The following is a 20,205-nucleotide window of genomic DNA, read 5'->3' as shown; positions in this document are numbered from 1 at the left end:
TAAGACACCAGGAGAGGATGGACTCCCAATAGAATTCTACAAAACATTTAAAGACCTAATAATACCGCCCCTCCTGGATGTAATCAACCAGATTGATGAGACACAAAACTTACCAGATTCATGTAAAACAGCAATAATTACAGTGATACTAAAACAAGGGAAAGATCCACTCTCACCAGCGTCATATAGACCAATATTTTTGCTAAACACAGATTATAAGATAATAGCTAAACTATTAGCGAACAGATTAGCAGAACAGGTACCGAAAATGGTAAATTTAGACCAAACTGGATTTATCAAAAAAAGACGCACAACAGACAATATTTGTAAATTTATTAACTTAATTCATGCAGTAGAAGGAAATAAAGCACCGGCAGTAGCAGTTGCTTTAGACGCAGAGAAGGCCTTCGACAGAGTAGAATGGAATTACTTGTTCAAAGTATTGCAAAAATTCAGTTTACCGGAGAAGTATATTAATTGGATTAAAGCATTATATAAGGGACCGTTAGCGAAAGTGACAGTAAATGGACATGTATCAAAGCAATTTAACTTAAGCAGGTCAACGCGGCAGGGATGCCCACTATCACCATTATTGTTTGCGCTAGCTATAGAACCACTAGCAGAATCGATAAGAAGAGATAATAATATAAAAGGAATAAAAATAAAAGACAGGGAATATAAAATCAGTCTGTTTGCGGATGATGTGATAGTGTACTTAACAGAACCAGAACTATCAATAAAAGAACTATATAAGAAATTGAAGGAATATGGAGAAGTGTCGGGATACAAGATAAACGTAAATAAAAGTGAAGCAATGCCTATGAATAACGCGGATTTCTCAAAATTTAAGGAGGAATCCCCATTCAGATGGCAAACGCAGGCAATAAGATACCTAGGTGTGCAAATAAACAAAAATCTAGGCCAATTATATAAACTCAATTACAATCCACTAATGAAAAAACTACAGGACGATTTAGAGCATTGGAAAGAGCTACCACTAACACTGATAGGAAGGATAAACTGTATTAAAATGAACATTTTTCCAAGGATACTATACTTATTTCAGGCATTGCCAATACAACTGACAGAAAAATTCTTCAAAGAGTTAAAGAAAATAATAAGGAGATTTTTATGGAGAGGGGGGAAACCGAGGATAGCACTAGACAAATTAACAGAATGGTATAAACAAGGAGGCTTACAATTGCCAAACTTCAAAAATTATTATAGAGCCGCACAATTAAGGTACCTATCAGATTTTTATCAAACAAGGGAAAAACCAGACTGGACGAGACTAGAATTAGATAAAATAGGGGAAAAGATACCTGAACACATATTATATAAATGGGACGAAAAATTGGTACAACATAGAACTTCTCCAGTATTACACCATCTCCTCAATATATGGAAGAAGATACATGTAGAAAGAAATAAAATAAATTACCAAATACCAAAACTAATATTGACGCAAAATAAGCTACTCCCTTTTACAATAGACAACCTTGCCTTTAGAAAATGGGAAAAAAAAGGGATTAAAAGAATAGAAAATTGTTTTTCAGGAAGTAGATTCTTATCCTTTGAACAAATGAGAGATAAGTACAATATAACGGGAGATACAGCGCTGGCATATTACCAACTGAGATCCTACTTGAAAGATAAATTAGGAAGCAACTTGAGTTTACCAGAGGGAAGTAACCTTGAATATGTGATTACAGATACAATGTTAATCAAAAGATTTATAAAAAATATGTATATTAAACTGCAAGAAAAGGAAAATGAGGAAACAAATGGTAAAACTAAACAAAAATGGGAACAAGATTTAAATATAAAGATAAAAAAGGAAACATGGGAGAAGCTATGCTCTGGAACGATGAGAAATACAATAAATACGAGGCTGCGTATGATACAATATAATTGGTTACACAGACTATACATTACACCGCAAAAGTTAAATAAATGGGACCCAACAGTATCTGATAGATGTTTTCGATGTAAAAAAGAAAGGGGAACAACAATTCATGCAATCTGGACATGTGAGAGAGTAGAAAAATTTTGGGATGATCTCAATCAGATATTAAATAAAATAACAGAAAACAATATACCAAAGAATCCAGAGATCTTTCTCCTAAGTAACATAAAAAATAAAGAATTTGGAATTGACTTGGAGGATGCACAAAAAAGATTTGTTAAGATAGCCCTAGCTGTAGCAAAAAAATGTATTATGTCAACCTGGAAATTGGAAGATAATTTGAAAATACAACAATGGTATATAGAAATGAATAAATGTATTCCATTAGAAAAAATAACATATAGTTTAAGAAATAATATTGAAATATTCGAACAAGTATGGGAGCCTTACATTAAATACAATAGCGAAAACCTACCGGGAACAAACATTACCTAAGTTGATGGAAGGAGAAGAGAAGAAAAAAATGGACTCAGTAGAATTTCTGGTGTATTTTTGTTGAATGACAACATTGTCTAACTGAATTAATGCAACCTAGATTGTATAACTAAAATGGATGAGAGGGGGGAGGGATGGGGGGGTGGCTTGGGAGGAGGGAGGGGGGAGGGAGAAAAAGTCACTGTAAATGTGTGGAAAAGAAAAAGTGTATATCATGGCTATTGTGATTTATGGTGTGAAAAATAAAAAATTTAAAAAAAAAAAAAAAAAAAAAATGTAATGCTAATATCTTGCTTAATGATGAGAATGGGGTGCCACAGATGAAATAAAAATTATTCAGAATAAATCAGTTAGAAGGTAAATATTTCAGTAGCAACTTTAGTGACATCTCGTGGAACTAAATGGCGACACCCAGGATGAAGAGTCGGCAGATGCTACTTGCCACTGGGGCGACTCTACCAAAGTGTCTCCCTATCCCTAACTAGTAAGTCTTTATCTTTATTAATATTAGTTATATCAGTAAAGGATTTATCTTTAACAGCAATGCTAAACAGAGCTAGTGACCAGGATTCAAATTTAAATTTTGCCTGATTAAAGTAAACTTTACATAATTAGAGACAACTGATTTTTTTTTCAAAGTTACTTTACATTTTGCACTGCCTTTTGTCTTTTAAACAGTGTATTCTTAATGCAGGTGTATTAGTTAGGCTTTTAAGAGTGAGTATCAGTCAAGTGGAAAATTTGCATATCCGATATCCCCAATCCCTGTAGACTTCAGATAATGGGGATTCTACTGTATATCACAGAAACCAGTGGTTGGTCAATTCCACCAGTCACCATAAAAAGGCTGAGAACAAAGGACTAGGAGATAAAACCTAGCCCTGAAAACCTGCACTTTAGAACCATACATGGCCACAGCCATGCTTGGCCTTGTAGAAAAGTACTACATTGGGAAAGGGCAAATTAAAACATGATTAAACAGGAGATGAGGAGAGTTAACTGGGAACAACTGTTATCAGATAAGCCCGCAACCAGATATTTAAGGACTTTGTAATTAGAATCCAGGACCGGCATGTTCCAGTGTGAAGGAAGATATGGATTAAAAAAAAAGCTTGGAATGGTGAGAAAGGTTATCGATTTAGTCAAGAAGGAAAAAAAGACGCATATGTAAGAATCGAACAGGGCCTTGGATGGAAACATAGATAGCAGGAGAGAGCTCAAGCTTGGCATTAGGCAGGCAAAAATGAACATGAGATGTCCTTGTTGAGTAGGATTAAAGAAAATCCCAAGTCATTTTATACTTGCAGTAAACACAAGAGGATGACAAAGGAGGAAATTTCTCCTTGGAGTCAGAGGAAGAAGGGGAGGTGTTAAATGAGTATTTTGCATCTGTGTTTACTAAGGTGAAGAACATGGAGCACAATGTTAGAATGTTCATATATTAGATGTTTTTGAGATCAAGAAAGAAGTGGTGTTGGATATTTTGAGGAATATTAAGGTAGATAAGTCCCCTTGGCCTGATGGAATGTATGCACAGTTATTGAAGGAAGCAAGTTAAGAGATTGCTGGGGCCTAATGTCATACTATTCTAGAAGGGCAGGGGTGGGGGGGGGGGGGGGGGAAGGATAATCCAGGATATTATAGGGCAGCAAGCCTCACATCAGTGAAAGGGAATTTATTAGAAAGGATACTTGGGGAGAGGATTTGTGCACATTTGGAAGTCATGGTCAGCTAAGGGGTAGTCAACAGGGATTTTAGGGGTATGTCACTTTTTAGCAATTTGATTGAGATTTTTGAGCAGGTGACAACGATAGTTGATGTAGTAGGATAGTGCCAACACTGACTGCTGCAGAACACCACTGGTCACATGCCTCATGTATGAATAATGGCCTTCCACCATTACCCTGTAGCCCGTTTTGTAATGAAAATTAACGATTTGTAGACAGGTTTCCTCTGCCTTTAAATCGCTTCATTTACCTCAATAAAAGGTCCAAAAGAGGATTAGCTGGTCCAACCTGCTCCACGTTCCATCTGCCTAGGTGGATATTGTTAGAGATAGAGCAAAGTCATTCCACCTCCTGTGTAAAAGGACTACCACTGAAAGCGGCTCCAAACAGAAAGGTAAGATAATTGATGTTGCACTGACAGCCCCGTTGCCCCAATGAGCTGTCACAGAGTTGCAGGTGGAGCTATCACGCTGCACTCACTCATGCCGCTTCCCTGCCCCACCCACTCCTGACAGGGCTGTCAGACGGCGGGGCAATGGGGGTGTCAGGATGGAGTGGACAGTGGGATCTGTGTGGGGCTGATAGGGGGAAGATGGGGCAAGAGGAATGGGGAATAGAGAGAGACAGAGTGGTGAGGGAGGGGAATGGAGGAGGAAGGCAGCGGGCTGTCGCAGGGCAGCCGCTGCTGTGCTACACAACCTGTCCTCTTTTGTCCTGGAAGCCGGCACGCTGCTCTGGGTTACATAAAAAGACTGCGGGATCTGCCTTTAAAATCCTCTGCATAAAAAGTAAATTCACCTTTTTTTAAAAAACCTGTGCATGTAAAAAACACAGCTTTTGTCCATAAAATCCCCTTCTGTCTAAAGGGATAGCTAATTTAGTATTCAAACCATCAACACCCTACCATTAGGGACATTGTCAAACACCTTCCTGAAGACTTTGTTGCTTTTCATCGATTACAGTTCAATTTTCAATACCATTATTATATCCTCTGGTCAGCAAGCTTCAAAATCTGGCCCCCTGAAGCTCCCTCTGCAACTGGATCCTTGACTTCAAAGTTGAGTAGATATCAGTAATGTCTCCTCCTCACTGACAAAGATGCGTGCTTTTCCACTGTGCTGCTCTCTCTACATTCAGGACTGTGTGGCTGGACAATTCAAATGCTGTCTACCAATTTGCTGGAGACACCTGGTTGTCAGCAGAATCACTCACGGCAATGAGGAGGGAGCTAGATCAGCTGGTTGAATGGTATCAGAACAACCTTGCACTCAACATTAGCAAAACCAAGGAATTGTTTGGGGTCTTCCGGAAGGGGAAATGAGAACACAAACCAGTCCTCACTGACAGGTCAGTAGTAGTGAGGGTAAAGATTTTCAAGTTTCTAGGTGTCAATATCTCTGAAGATGTATATTGGGGCAATCTTGCAGAAGGCTCTCCAGCAGTGACATTTTGTTAGGAGTTTAAAGAGATGTTTTTACATGGCCACAGACTCTCTCAAATTTCTACCATGAAGAGCATTCTTACTGTTTGCATTGCTGTGTGGTAGGAGCGTGCCAATGCACAGGACAGGAAAAGGCTACCGTCAGTTGTGAACTCTGCCAGTTAAGAAGAATGAGAGGAATCTTACTGAAACATTCCCAAACATGAAAAGGCTAAATAGGGTAGATGGGGACAAGAGTTTTCAGTAGTGGGATAGCCTAGGACCAGAGAGAAAAACCTCAGAATAAAAGGATGTCCCAGAGATGAGAAATTTCTTCAGACAATTGTGATCTGTGGCATTTGTTGCCATAGTTGTCTGTGGAGACCAAGTCATTTTAAGCTAAGGTTGACAGGTTCTTGATTAATCAGGGTATAATTTCTTACAGGGAGAAGGCAGAAGAATGGGATTGAAAAGAAACATACATCAATCAGGATTTGAATAGGCAGAATGGCCTAATTCTTCTGCTGTCATACAGTCTTATGGGAGTTCAATCACCTCTCTTTTACATTGAATATACATCCATTATCATAATTCTTAGGGCTTAACTAATCAATTTGCATTAGTTCTACGCCATGAGATCTGTAAATCACTTTATTCTCGACTTCCCAAAGCCTTCAGACCATTCTTAAAGAAATGTTTAGTGCGTGATAGATTACTCTCCCCTTAGCTTGATAATTACTGCTTCAAATTCTGAGGAAAGCAGACTGCATCCAGAGAGACATTTCAGCAATATGCAAAGTTTCTTTGACTTAAAAATCATACAGCAAAAATATGGAATAATAATACCTCCAATCTAATTTCCAAGCCACTCATAATTGTGACATGGATCTCTACCTTTGTCACGACTTAAGTGAAAATTAAAAATCTTCAGATTCGAACCTAACATCACATTGGGAGCAATTTCACTTGAAGAAGCCAAACAATCAGTTTCTCAAAGGCAAGTAGGGACAGACAATAATCCAGATCTAATGCCTTAAGAAAATGAAGCATGTCATTCTCCAAGATAGTATTAAGAAACTTATGGTTCAATAGTATTTAAACAATAATCATGGAACAAAAACAATGATTAAGCATTTTTGATAAATCTGGCATCATTGACAACTGGAAACATCTGAACACATTTGATCTAATTATTATATACAGTAAACACCCAAGATGGGGGGTTTGGTAAATGCTGGTTAAGTGAATTTTCCGGTTGAATGAGATTTCGTGATTGGAGAATTAACTACTACTCGGGGGTGCCAATTTTACCTATTTATTTTCTGCAATTTTTTTTGCCGGTTGCTTAAATTCCAGATAAGGGGGGGGGGTTTACTGTATTCCTATATGCCCCGGCAGTAATTGAGGCTTAGTTTGCCAAATTTAATTTCTAATGTCCTGCCAAATCACTTGATATTTCCCTTCTTAAAATAATTCAGACTTCTGATAGCAATGTGACTAAAATTAAACTCTTATAAATAAACTATTGATAGAATAAATCAGAAACAAAAAGCTGAAAACCTGGTTAAACTACACACTATTCTTAACCAATTGTTTAACCATTCTTATATTGATAAAGGAAAGCATGATGGGCCCTCCCCCAAAACCCAGCAGCAATAGAAATTCACCTTAAACAAAAATTGCTTTTAATTATCTTTAAACATGAAAACAGGATCAAACTTTAACTTATTACTATTAACAACCCCCTTCAAATTCTAAGTGCACATGTATGTATTGTGTGTGTAAGTTCAGAAAAGCTCTATAATTCACAGTCCAATCTCACTTCTCACTCCTCCAAGTTCATTGGTATCAAGCAATTCTTGTACTGTGCACAGAATTTAACATTTATGAATTTCACCAGGCTTTGGAGCTTGAAAGGTTACTGCTCAGGAAGGTTCTTGTCGGTTTTCAGAGAGAGATTTGTTGCTCGTTGGACACTCATAACTGATTCCTTCTGATCAGCCACTTCAGTGTCTTGCCGAAGAAACTTGCAGGTTTTCCATATAACCTCTTTCTTTCAGGTCACCACAGAGTTCCTTTTTGTTTCTCTTATTTCAAGTGAAACATTATACAGTGAGCCATCTCCACAAGGGCTTTGACCAGGCTGAACTAAGAGCTCACAACCCATCTTCAAAATAGAGTTTTTCCATAAGTTTACCAGTTTGTCATGTTCTAGTCCCTGCTACTTAACTGCAGAACTAAATTCTCTTTCTCAGAGAAAATCACATGACCCACTTAGAACAGCCCACTGCACTCTGACCTAGTTTTCAGAGTTCGTTCATCTGTTGCTTTCCAAAACAATAATCCATTACTCCACAGCATTTCCAATTAACACCTACTTGTGAAGTCCTTATAGGCATCCTTCAAAGTTTTTGCAAAGACAGTCTGGTTTGAGCAGAGCTCTGGCATTTTAAATGAGATCTGTTTTGAAGTGTTTGTATGTGACCCACACTAAAAAAAACCTGCCACAATTTATCTCCTTTTAAAACATATCTATATACAATATAAAATATAACAATCTGTCACAAAAGGCTGTGGACATTGTCTACATGGACCTTAGTAAGGCCTCTGACAAGGTCCCACATGGGAGGTTAGGCAGGAAGGTTTGGACACTAGGTATTCAGATTCAACAATGGCTGGATGGAAGAAGTCAGAAAATAGTGATGGATGATTGCTTCTCAGACTGGAGGCCTGTGATTAGTGGTGTGCTTCAGGGATTAGTGCTTGAACCATTGTTGTTTGTCATCTACATTAATGATCTGGATGATAATGTGGTAAATTGGATCAGTGAGTTTATAAATGACACTAAGATTGGAGGTGTTGTAACAGCAAAGAACATTTTCAAAGCATAGGGATCTGGACCAGCAGGAAAAATGGGCTAAAAAATGGCAGATGGAATTTAACACAGACAAGTGTGAGGTGTGGCATTTTAGAAGCACAAACCAAGAAAGGACACCCACAGTGAATGATAGAGCATGGAGTAGTGTGGTAGAACAGAGGGACCTGGGAATACAGATACATAATTTCCTGAAAGTGGCATCACAGGTGGATAAGAGTGCTTTTGGCATATTGGTCTTAATAAATCAAAGTATTGAGTATAGGAGTTAGGATGTTATAGTAAAATTGTACAAGTCATTGGTGAGGTCGAATATGGAGTATTGTGTGCAGTTTTGGTCACCTAACTACAGGAAAGATATTAATAAGATAGAGTGCAGAGAAGATTTACTTGGATGCTGCCCGGACTTCAGAAACAGATACAGGGAAAGGTTAATAAGCAGGTAAGGAATTTATTCCCTGGAGTATAGAAGAATAAGGGGAGATTCAATAGAGGTATTTAAAATTATAAGGGGGTTGGACAGAGTAAATGTAGATAGGCTTTTTCCACTGAGGATAGGGGAGATACAAACTAAAGAAAATGAGTGTAAAGGGAAATTTTTAGGGGGAACATGAGAGAGTGGTGGGAGTGTGGGATGAGCTACCAGTTGAGGAGGTGAATGTGGGCTCAATTTTAACATTTAAGAAGAATTTGTACAGGTACATGGGAGAGGTATGGAGGACTATGAACTGGGTGCAAGATCAGTGGGACGAGGCCAAAAAAAAATGGTTTGTCATAGACTATAAAGGGGCCTATTTCTGTGCTGTAATGTTCTACGATTCTTCATCTTGAGTCACTGCATTTTCTCAAAATGAAAAGTAATAAAATCAGGTACAACTCAATTCAGATACAGTTCAGCAATTAAACATTTGAAAATAACTCCAGTAAACAATTAAACCATTCTCTGACTTGCTTTCTTAAATACTTTCTGAATATCATTCCAAATTGCACACAAAACATTGTTCCTCACACCCTAAAATATCAAGCCCGAATTGCCAATCAATGCTGTTGTTCTTGTTTATCAATGAACATCTCGTATCACAAATCTCAAAAGGGGTTTCAATTTTAAACATTATTCAGCTGCAATCTATAGCTTCTGGCTCTGGTCTGCTTTGTATTCAAACACTTTCACAATCACAAACTATGGTATATGACAGGTGTCATACACTATAATGAAATTCTCTTTATCAGTAAATTCCATCTCACTACACATTTCCTCATCTTCAAAAGCTTTCAAATAGCTTTTTTTCGGGGTACACTCCAAATTCAATTCAGTATTTTCCAAGTTTCTATTCCTCATTCTCAACTGAGAATTTAATCCCTTGAAGTCACCAAACAAGGTTGCTGCAAAAGTTGACCAACGGCTGATAAAAATTTCTTACTTACCAGCATGTTAAGATACACAGGGCAGTGAAAAAGATGATGGGAATGGGGTAAGATGCACATAAGAGCCCATGGTTATAGAATGCCTGCGATATCTTTTCACGCAGCCTTTCAGTAACGGTCATCCTTGTCACCCTTTATCACATGACTGCCATGAATCAGTTTCGGTCACAAAATACTATGACGGTGATCATTGCTTCGACAGATCTGTAAGAAAAAAGTCAATTTGATGAGTAAAGCTAGAAATCTTTTTCAATCTTTTTATTGGTTTTAAGATATGCAAATTACATAGGTACATATAGTAATAATAAAGTAAGTTAATATCAAGTTACAAGTATCAAATAACAATAAACAAGGTAGATACATTTACTAAATGTTATTCAATGGAAGAAAGTAAAAGAAAAAGACATTCTAACCCAATGGTTCTCAACCTTTTTCTTTCCACTCACATACTACTTTAAGTAATCCCTATGCCATCTGTGCTCTGTGATTAGTAAGGGATTGCTTAAGGTGGTATGTGAGTGAGAAAGGAAGGTTGAGAATCACTGCTGTAGATCCAAATGTCACTGAAATATTTTTGTTGAGAAAAATTGTCAATGGCCCATTTCCTTTGAATTTATGAAACCATGCACAAGTCAATTAGGTACGATTAGAATAATTATTTTCAACCTTTTTCTTTCCATCCACATACCACCTTAAGCAATCCCTTACTAACCACAGAGCACCTATGGCATAGGGAATACTTAAAGTGGCATGTGAGTGAAAAGTGTGACAGAATATAGATATGTTTTTGAGAGATAAATCAGGGCAAGATTTGTTAATGAAGGTCACATACAAACACTTTAAATCAGATCTTATTTGAAATACTGGAGCTCTGCTAATGCGAGACATATTTACCCCACAGCTTTTGCAAAAGCTTTGGAGAGTGCCCAAAAGACTTCACTAATAGATTGTTGTTTACAAAAAGACAACAGATGAAAGAGCTTGTCAGAGCCACATTCTGTCTGGAAGGGAACTTGCTGATCTAAGAGGGACATGTAGTTTTGCAAGCAGAGAGTCAAACAGGCTTTCTCTCAGAGAGAGACAGATCACTTCTACAGTGTTACAGCCAGCAACAGTAGCTGGGACTGGAACAGGACAAGCTGGCAAGCTTGTGGAAACCCCATGTGGAAGACAGGGTGGGGGTATAAGTGCTTGATTCAGCCTGGTCAAAGCCCTTGTGGTTCATGCAAGTGGAGAGGACTGGCTGTCTAATGTTCCATTTGGAATAAGTGAAACAAGAAGGAACTCTGTGGTGACCTCAAAGAAAGAGGTTATCATCTGCAGAACTCTGAGGGGGCAAGTTTCTTCAGCAAGACACTAAGTGGCTGGGTGTCCATCATACAACAACTCTCTCTCTGAAAAGCGACAAGAACCTTCCTGAGCAGTAACCATTTACCTTTCAAGCACCAAAGCCTGGTGAACTTAATAAATGTTAAATTCTGTGCACAGTATAAGAATTGCCCGCAACCAATGAACTTGGAGGAATGAGAAGTGAAATTGGACTGTGAACCAAATAAATATTCTGAACTTTTACACACACACACACACACACACACACACACACACACACACACACACACACACACACACACACACACACATTACATACACGGGTGCTTAGAATTAGAAGGAGGTTAGGTTAGTTAAGTCAATAGTGATAAGTGAAAGCGTGATTCTGTTTTTATGTTTAAAACTAATTAAAAGTAACTTTGGTTTAAGTAACAATTTGTCTTGGTAAATTTCTATTGCTGCTGGGTTTTGGGATCCTCTGGGCCCATAACATTATCCTCTTTGATATTATTTTCTAGCTTGCTTTTATCCTCCTTATGAATTTTTTTTGTTACCACCTGTGTTATTAAAAAAATACACAATTCTCTAGCTTCCAAGTATGCCCTCTCATTTGGTTTTACATTGGCTTTGACTTCCCTTGTCAGCCACAATGTATTAAAGATGCTGTATGCTGGATAGAAAGGGTTTTCTCCAATTCCTTGAGCCCTATTTAAGCAACACTCCCAGTAAATGTAGTCAATAGAGAAAAGTGAGACCCCAGTGATCTTCTCGACCTGCATGAAGGATCATCTGTATAGACATCTGGTCTGATGTTTTGAAGCAGTCAGACAGAACACTCTCAATTATGATCCTGTAAAAAGTTGTCATGATGGGGGCTGGTAGCCTTACCCTCTTCAGCCTCCTGAGGAAGTGTAGGTACTGCTCCACCTTCCTGACTAATGAGGAATTGTTGTGGGTCCAGAATAGGTTCTCTTTTATATGCATACCAAGGAACTGTGCACTCTCCACTCTCTCCAGGCTTTCTTTGGCATTCCAATTTGCCTACTGCAACAACAGATCTATGGCAGATGCCATATCTCTGACTCTATGAAAAACCTTGCAACACCCAGACAGCAAAGTTGCATACATTAGGATGCTCTTTATTGACTATAGTTCAGCATTCAACACCATCATCCCCTCAAAACTAATGTGCCAACTCCAAGACCTGGGGGTCAATATCCACTGTATAATTAGAGCCTGGATTTCCTCACCTTCAGACCCCAATAAGAATAGATTCAACTTTATTGTCAAGTAAAATACAACGTCAATGTTCTTGCCAATCCGTGCAGATTGGCAAGAATATCTCCACAATCTCCATCAACACTGGAGCACTTCAGGGCTGCATACCTAGCCCCCTGCTCTACTCACTTTATTTCTATGACTGTGCAGCTCAGTACAACAATACCATTTACAAATATGCTGACAATCTACATGAGTGGTTTGTATAAAAAGGGGCAATGAGTCAGCATACAGGAGGGAGATTAAAAACTTGGTTGAATGATGTACTAACAACCTCACACTCACTATTGCAGCATCTGGGTAGCCCACCTGGGACCCCAGTGCGATTACTTGGGCAAAGGTGCTGGAAGCAACTTTCAAATTGCAGGGGGATCTACCCATTAAGTCGCAAACCCAGCGATTTAAGGGGGATCCTGCCTCCGCGATGATGCAGTCGGTGACATGTCATGCACTCACAGGAAATATTATCAGTCAGTCTCCCCTGCCACCACCCCCCCCCCCCCCCATGGCCACCAGGCACTACCATTGTCTCCTCCTCAATGTCAATCACCACCCCCGTCAGTCATCCTCCCCCATCAGTTGCCACATCACAGCCTCCCACTTTCCTCCCGGGCCCTGTGGCAGCGACTTTTCTACTTTTTTCTCTCCCCCAACCCCCCCCCCCCCCACCCCCGCAGCAGCAGTGCCTCAGCTTGGGGTTTCTGTGTGATGCCAGCGTGCAAGCACTGATGTCACCAGAGTTACCGGGTCGGCCATTTCCCCTTTCAAACTGCCGGAGCAGGACACCTGGGTAAGTTTTACTGGGTTCACTAACCACCTCTGAGGTAGGTCAGGGACCTGGTTGGTTTCTGATCGGGTTGATCCCTTTTAAATTGCTATGTAACTGGATCACTAACCATGCAAATTGCCTAGTTAACCCCATTTTACTTGGCAGTTTGAAACGGCCTAACGTCACCAAAACCAAGGAGCTGATTGTGGACTTAAGAGGGGAAAATCAGAGGTGGAGAGGGTGAGCAAATTTAAGTTCTTGAGAATCACTGTCTCAGAGGATCTTTCCTGGACCCAACACATTAATGTCAATCGTGAAGAAAGCTTGTTAGCACCTCTGCTTCCTCAGAAGTTTGCAGAGATCCAATATGATATGCGAAACTTTGGTAAACATTTGGAGATGCGTAGTGGAAAGTGTGTTTACCAGTTGATCACAGCCTGATATACATCACATGCAAAACTCTCCCCACCATTCAAGAAAATCTACATGGCACACTGCCATCAAAGAGCAGCAGCAATCATCAAGAAACCACACCACCCAGGAAATGCTCTTCCAACTACTGCCACAAGGAAAGAGGGAGAGGTGCTACAAGACTTATACCACTAGGTTCAGGAACAGTTGCAACCTTCCACCACCAGACTCCCAAACAACGCTCCATCAGAGACTCATTTAAGGACTCTTACTTTGCAAAATATTTATTATTGTATATTTGTTTCAGTATTGCACAGTTTGTTTACATTTCTTTCTTGTTTAAATTGCTCTCTTTTGGATAGGCATCTTTGTCTTGTGTACAGTTTACAGTTACTGTTAAGTACAAATTCTGCCTGGTCTGCAGAAAAAAAAAGGAATCTCAGGGTTGTATGTGATGTCATGTATGTACTCTGACAATAAATCTGAACTTTAAACTTTTTGGTTGAAGCAGGCTTGACATTCACAGTGGCAAGTCTGGAGTGCCCATCAATTTCTTCGGAGATCCTCCTTTCATAAAGCCATTCCTGCACAAGTGCCCAATACCAGTTTATTTGGTCCAAATACAACTACCACACCCCCAGATATTCACCATGTGTATATTGATCTATAACTGATCAACTTGTCACAGTATCAATGCATAAGCTGATCGTAATGTACTCAAGTATATAAAAATTAGGAGTAGAGGTAAACCACTTGTCTACCTCAACCTATTCCACCATTTAATTCTATCATCAATGGAATTAACCTTAACAGTGCATTAATGCTTATCCACAGTCATCAATTAATAGTGGTTATTTGCTTATTCCACATAATGTATTTACGGTACGACAATGGACAGCCGGCGATGAGCATTTTAGGAAACTACACATGACTTTTAAAAAAACACGTTTCTTTAAGGCACAAAGATAAAACAGGTAATGTGTGTAATGATAATTACGCAAGAGATTTAATATCATCTTTAATTTAAGGAAACGGCTCCTGAAGTTGCCAGAAAAAAGTAGCAAGCCCAAGAGAGTGAAGACTGTTGCCAAAGATTGCAGCAGGATTTTCATCAGTTGGGCAGAGGAATGGTTGATGGAATTTTATAAAGAGAAAGGTGAGGTGCAGCATTTTGGGAAGTTTAACATGGGCAGGACCTACACAGTGAAAAGCAGGGAACTGGAGAGTGTTGTAGAGCAGAGGGATCTCAGATTATAGGTACATAATACCTTGAAAGTGGAGTCACAGGTAGATTGGGTGTTCAAAAGCTTTCGACACATTGGCCTTCATCAGTCAAAATATTGAGTATAAAAGTTGGAAATTGTATTAGACATTGGAGTATTGGGTACAGTTTTGATCAAGGAGCTGCAGGAAAGATGTGCCAAGCTGATGAAGATGTAATTTAATTTAAATATACACCACGGTAACGGGCCCTATCAGCCCATGAGCCCGTCCCACCCGATTACACCCAACTGACCTACAACCCACGTACATTTTGAACATTTACAAAGATATTGCCAGGAGTCTATAGGGAGAGGCTGAGCATACTAAGCTTTTATTTTTTTGGAATGCAGGAAGTGTACAAAATCAAGAGAGAAATAGATTGCATAAATACAGTCTTTTGCTCAGAGAAGAGGAATCAGTAACCGGAGCACATAGGTTTAAGGTGAGGGGGGCGGGGGGGGTGGGTGAGATTTAGCAGGAACCAGAGGGATAACTCTATTTAAAAAAAAACAGAAGGTGGTGGGTGTATGAATTGGGGTGCCAGAGGATGAAGCTCAGGCAGGTACTATTGTAATGTTTGAGAAAAAAATTGAACAGATAGATTGATAGATTTAGAGGTACTGTATCTGGGTCAAATGCAGACAGGTGGGACATTTTGTTCAGTGTGGACCTTGGGCCGAAGGATCTGTTTCCATGCTGTATGACTCTGACTGTATCTAATAACATTTAAGAATTCAGCAAAATAAATTACTAAATTGATAAAGAAAGGAGTATGACAACAAACTATCAAAAGTAGGAAAACAGGATCACACAATCTGTCTAAATCACATTGGAGTGAATTAGAAAGTAAATTGTGAAAAAAATACACCTCCAAGGAAAGTATAATATCCAACTGATGAGAGATTGAAAAGCTTTGAGATGCAGATATCTGGATACATATCTTGATACATAGTCCATACAGAAAGTAATTAGAAAGTTTATTGCTGGAGTAACTGAACACAACTTTGCTTTATACTGAAGAGAAACGAAAGGACTTCTCAAGTTCTATGTATATTAGAGGGATCTGGACAGAGTGATGTGAAAATGTGGGAAGACCTAGAACCAGTTCTCACTATTTAAAGAAAAAAGAATTCATAATTTAAGGCTGAGCTGAGGTGATTTTGCTTTTTGTTCTTGAAGGTCTTTGGTATTTTTCCTCAAGGAGTGATGAAAACAGGGGGTGTGGCCACGCAAAGAATTGAACAGACGTGTTCTGAAAGAGCTCTCCAGGAAAAGTATTAAAAAGACAGGTTGAAAGCTCAAAAATCAGAATTTTGTCATCAAAAATGGATAAAACTAGTACTAAACAACTAAGGCAACCAAAAAACAAAAACTGAAGACCAGGAACATCGACTGAAAGCATGAGGAATGGCACTGAAGTGGCCTCGGGACCGGTTGAACCCGGCAGAGTGGGGGGGGGGGGGTTAGGCCCAAGATATTGCCAACATCTTGAACCAGGCGGAAACTTTGTGCACTAGCTTTGCAAGCATTGAATCAGCGATGAGACATATCGGAAATGATATCCAAAATTAAATAAATCACAGAAGATTTAACAGAACAAATGATGCAAGTGGAGGCTGACCTGGACAAAACAAAAGACAGGCTAAAGATTCTGGAAGAAAAAGCAAAAACATGGGTCATAGACAAAAATGGAATGATGGACAAGATCAACCATAAGAAAAATTTCAGCAGACAAAATAATGTAAGAATCATTGGACTACGAAAAAATAGAGGGGAAAGACCCGGTGAACTTTTTTGAAACATGAATGCCACAAATGCTGTGGCAAAACAAGCTAAAGTCAAGGATGCAAATTGAAAGGGGACACTGGACCCTTAGATCCAGAAGAATCGGCAATCAACAACCACGACCAGTTCTGGTAAAACTTTTATTTTCCGGGAGTGGGATGCGATCTTGGGAGCAGCATATGATATTCAAAAAATAACAATGGCCCATTCATTAATGGTGGACTATGAAAAAATAATCTTTTTCCAGGACTTTAGCCCTGACTTGGTCAAACAAAAAAAAAGAATGGTGGAGTAAAGAGACAACTGCGATCCAAAATCTTAAAATACTCAATGGCTTACCCAGCAACACTGAGGGCCGATATCTCAGAAGGCAATTGAAGAATTTTCAAGAATAGGGAAGATGTGGATGCATTTTTACAAAAGCTGTGAAAAGATTAAAGCTGCCAGATAAGAAGATTGAAAAGACAGTTTAAAAGAGGACTAACTGAAAAATGGTTCAATAGTACAAAATGGATAAAAGATATATCTTATTTTTACAGCTAAAGGAAAAAAAAATCACTACTCTGGAGAGAAAGGAAAGTGGCAGGGTGGGGACTCCGATCTAAGGGGGAAAATGGTGCTGGGAAAGGAGCATTTTTTAAAAATGGCACTAAAGGGAGGGGTTCTTCTTCTTTGGAAAATTCTGCAGGTCTTTGTCATGGGTTTCTGGGTTTTACTGCTTACGTCACAGTCAGAAATAGGGATGTTTTCAAAGGGAAATGGTACTTAAAAGAGAAATGTTTCTTAAAATGGAAATGAAAAAGTTAGAAAGATTGTATTGTTATACAATATTTGTTTGAAAAATTATATGGCTAAAACACTAAAGTTTATTGGTCTTAATATTAACGGGTGAAAAGGAAAAGGATCTTGGCATACTTAAAGAACTTAAAAGTAGATAGAGGAAATGCATCTTACTAAATCTTACTAAATTGGAAAATAATAAATTGAAGAGGATGGGTGAAACAAATAATAACATCTTCTTTTGGTTCAAAGGCAAGAGGAGTAGCAATTCTGATTAATAGAAGATACATCGGTTGACTGGACCGGAAGGTATGTAATGGCACATTGTAAAATTATGGAGAAGCATGGACACTTACGAACCACTATGTCCAAAATTATAAGATGAAGCCTTTATGAAGGATACTTCTTAAAAACAGCAGAGGGAAGACAAAATATATTGGTTGGAGATTTTAATTTTTGCGTGGACCCATTAGATAAATCTGCAAGAACAGTAACGAAGGCGAAAGTGGCAAAAATCACAATTTTATATATGTGTGAAGGATCTAAATCTTATTGATAAATGGAGACAATTAAATCCCATAGAGAGGAACTATTCCTTTTACTCAAGCATACACGATCCATATATAAGGATTGATTTATTTTTAATGCCTGCCCAACTAGAAAGTAGAGTGATAAAAATAGAATATCTAGTGAAGCTTTTTATCAGACCACTCACCACTAGCATTAACTATTGCAATAATGAAAAAGCAAGAAAATGTATACAGATGGCATCTCAATACTATATTACTTAAAAGAACAAACATCTGCGAGTTTATTAAGAGAGAGATAGAAATATTTTGTGAAACAAATCAGCCATCTACCAATAATAGCTTTTTGATAAGGGACATGCTCAAAGCATACTTGAAGGAACAAATAATATCCTGTACAAAAAATAAGAGAGAATATATGGCAGAAGTAAACAGTTTGGAGAAAGATATTACAGAATTAGAAAAAAAATCAAAGAACAGGACTACAAGAAGAATACAGGCTACTGGAGAACAAAAAGCTGAGATACATTGAAAACATAGAACAGAAAAAAGCTATATTAAAAACTAAACAAAAATATTATATGAGTTAGGCGAATGGATGCAAAGTCTTATCTTGGCAAGTTAAAATAGAGGAGTCATAAAGAATAATAAAACTACAAAAACAGGCAGATACTCTAACATATGAACAAAAGGAACTTAATGATATCTTCAGAAAAAATTACACAAAATTATACAAATCAGAATTACTAGGAGACGAGAATGAAATGGAAGAATTTTTGTCATATGTTGAACTTCCAAAATTAGGAGAGAAGATAGAACTAGACACCCCCTTTACAAAAGAAATTGAGAAAGCCCTAAAGACTAATAAATCACCAGGGAAGGATGGATTCCTTCCAGAGTTTTACAGACAATTAAAAAAATCAATAATGCCCCTATTAATGGATATTCTGGACCAAGTAATAGAGATACAGACCCTCCCAGAATCATTCTCAAATGCTATTATTACAGTACTGCCAAAAAAAATTGATCCATTAAAAACATCATCACATAAACCAATTTCGCTGTTAAATGCTGATTATAAGATACTAGCAAAAACATTGGCTAATAGATTAGGACAATATTTGCCAAAACTGATACATACAGACCAGGTAGGATTTATTAAAGGAAGACACTCTTCAAAGAATTCAGGAAGGTTATTTAATATACATATGGCAAAATTCTAATAGAATCCAAGTATTACAGTCTCCCTGGACACAGAAAAAGCATTAACCATTTGGAATGGCCCTTTCCATTCAAAACACTGGAAAATTTTGGCATAGACAGAACATTTATAAACTGGATAAAAATTTTATACCATAAACCACAAGCTAAAATAGTCAGATGTCAGTGGTGTTTCCCTTGAGTAGATAGAGTAGACAGGGATGCAGCATCCCCAGGGCTTTTTATAGTAGCGATTGAACTGCTAGCAGAGATAATAAGAAGGGATCCAGATATAAATTGTACAATAGGAACACAAAATTAGTCTATTTGCCAATTACATGCTATTGTTGTTATCAGACCCAGTTAAATCTTTGGAAAAATTACATTAAAAAAATATGGACAAAAACAAGATAATGCCACTGACTCATTTAGAATGCGAAAGGTATCAAAAAGAAAGTAAATTTAAATGGAAGACAGATGGAATAAAATATCTCAGAATAGCAACTGACAATAATCTACAGAATATGTATAAATTAAATTATGTTCCTCTTTTTGAGAAGATAGTAAAAGACCTGCATAAATGGAGAGATTTACCAATTACTTTAGTGGGAAGGGTCAATTGCGTCAAAATGAAAGTAACGTCAAGACGATAATATCCTTTTCAATTGCTGTCTATTCAGTTACCTAAAAAATTAAATAATCATATCAGACAGTTCCTATGGAACACAAGATACCAAGAATTGCATTGTAAAAACTGACATGGGATTAAGGGCTGGAAAGACTTAAACTTCTGGATTTTAACAAAATACTAGCTATCTGCTAGATTTCTCACAGCATCCTTTGTGGAAGACAGCCCCCCCCCACCCCCCAGATTCAAATAAGAATGTACTTAATGGGGGAGGGGGAAAAAAAAGGATGCTATGTTATGAAAAGGAGTGTCAAATCACTAAAAAAAAGATAATCCCTTACTAATACATATGATCAAAATGTAGCAGGAAATTAATGAATGTACAAC

At 38.1% G+C, this 20,205-nt stretch overlaps 1 protein-coding gene across 5 annotated transcripts in view; it reads right to left on the bottom strand.

The window, feature by feature from the left end:
- scap (SREBF chaperone) overlaps nucleotides 1–20,205 on the bottom strand; it is a 141,750-nt gene that overhangs the window by 103,864 nt on the left and 17,681 nt on the right. For all 5 annotated transcript variants that reach the window (XR_011352477.1, XR_011352478.1, XM_069922149.1 and 2 more), the window contains exon 2: nucleotides 9,849–10,052. Coding sequence is in view for 3 of the 5 variants with exons in the window: in XM_069922149.1 (XP_069778250.1) it covers nucleotides 9,849–9,970 (122 nt within the window). In the remaining 2 variants the exon portion in view is untranslated. The remainder of the gene's footprint in view (nucleotides 1–9,848; nucleotides 10,053–20,205) is intronic.

This window comes from Narcine bancroftii, chromosome 2 (genome assembly GCF_036971445.1).
Source record: "Narcine bancroftii isolate sNarBan1 chromosome 2, sNarBan1.hap1, whole genome shotgun sequence".
NCBI lineage: Eukaryota > Metazoa > Chordata > Chondrichthyes > Torpediniformes > Narcinidae > Narcine > Narcine bancroftii.
Note: the sequence above shows the minus strand (reverse complement) of the source record. Positions and strands in the feature narration are given on the sequence as shown.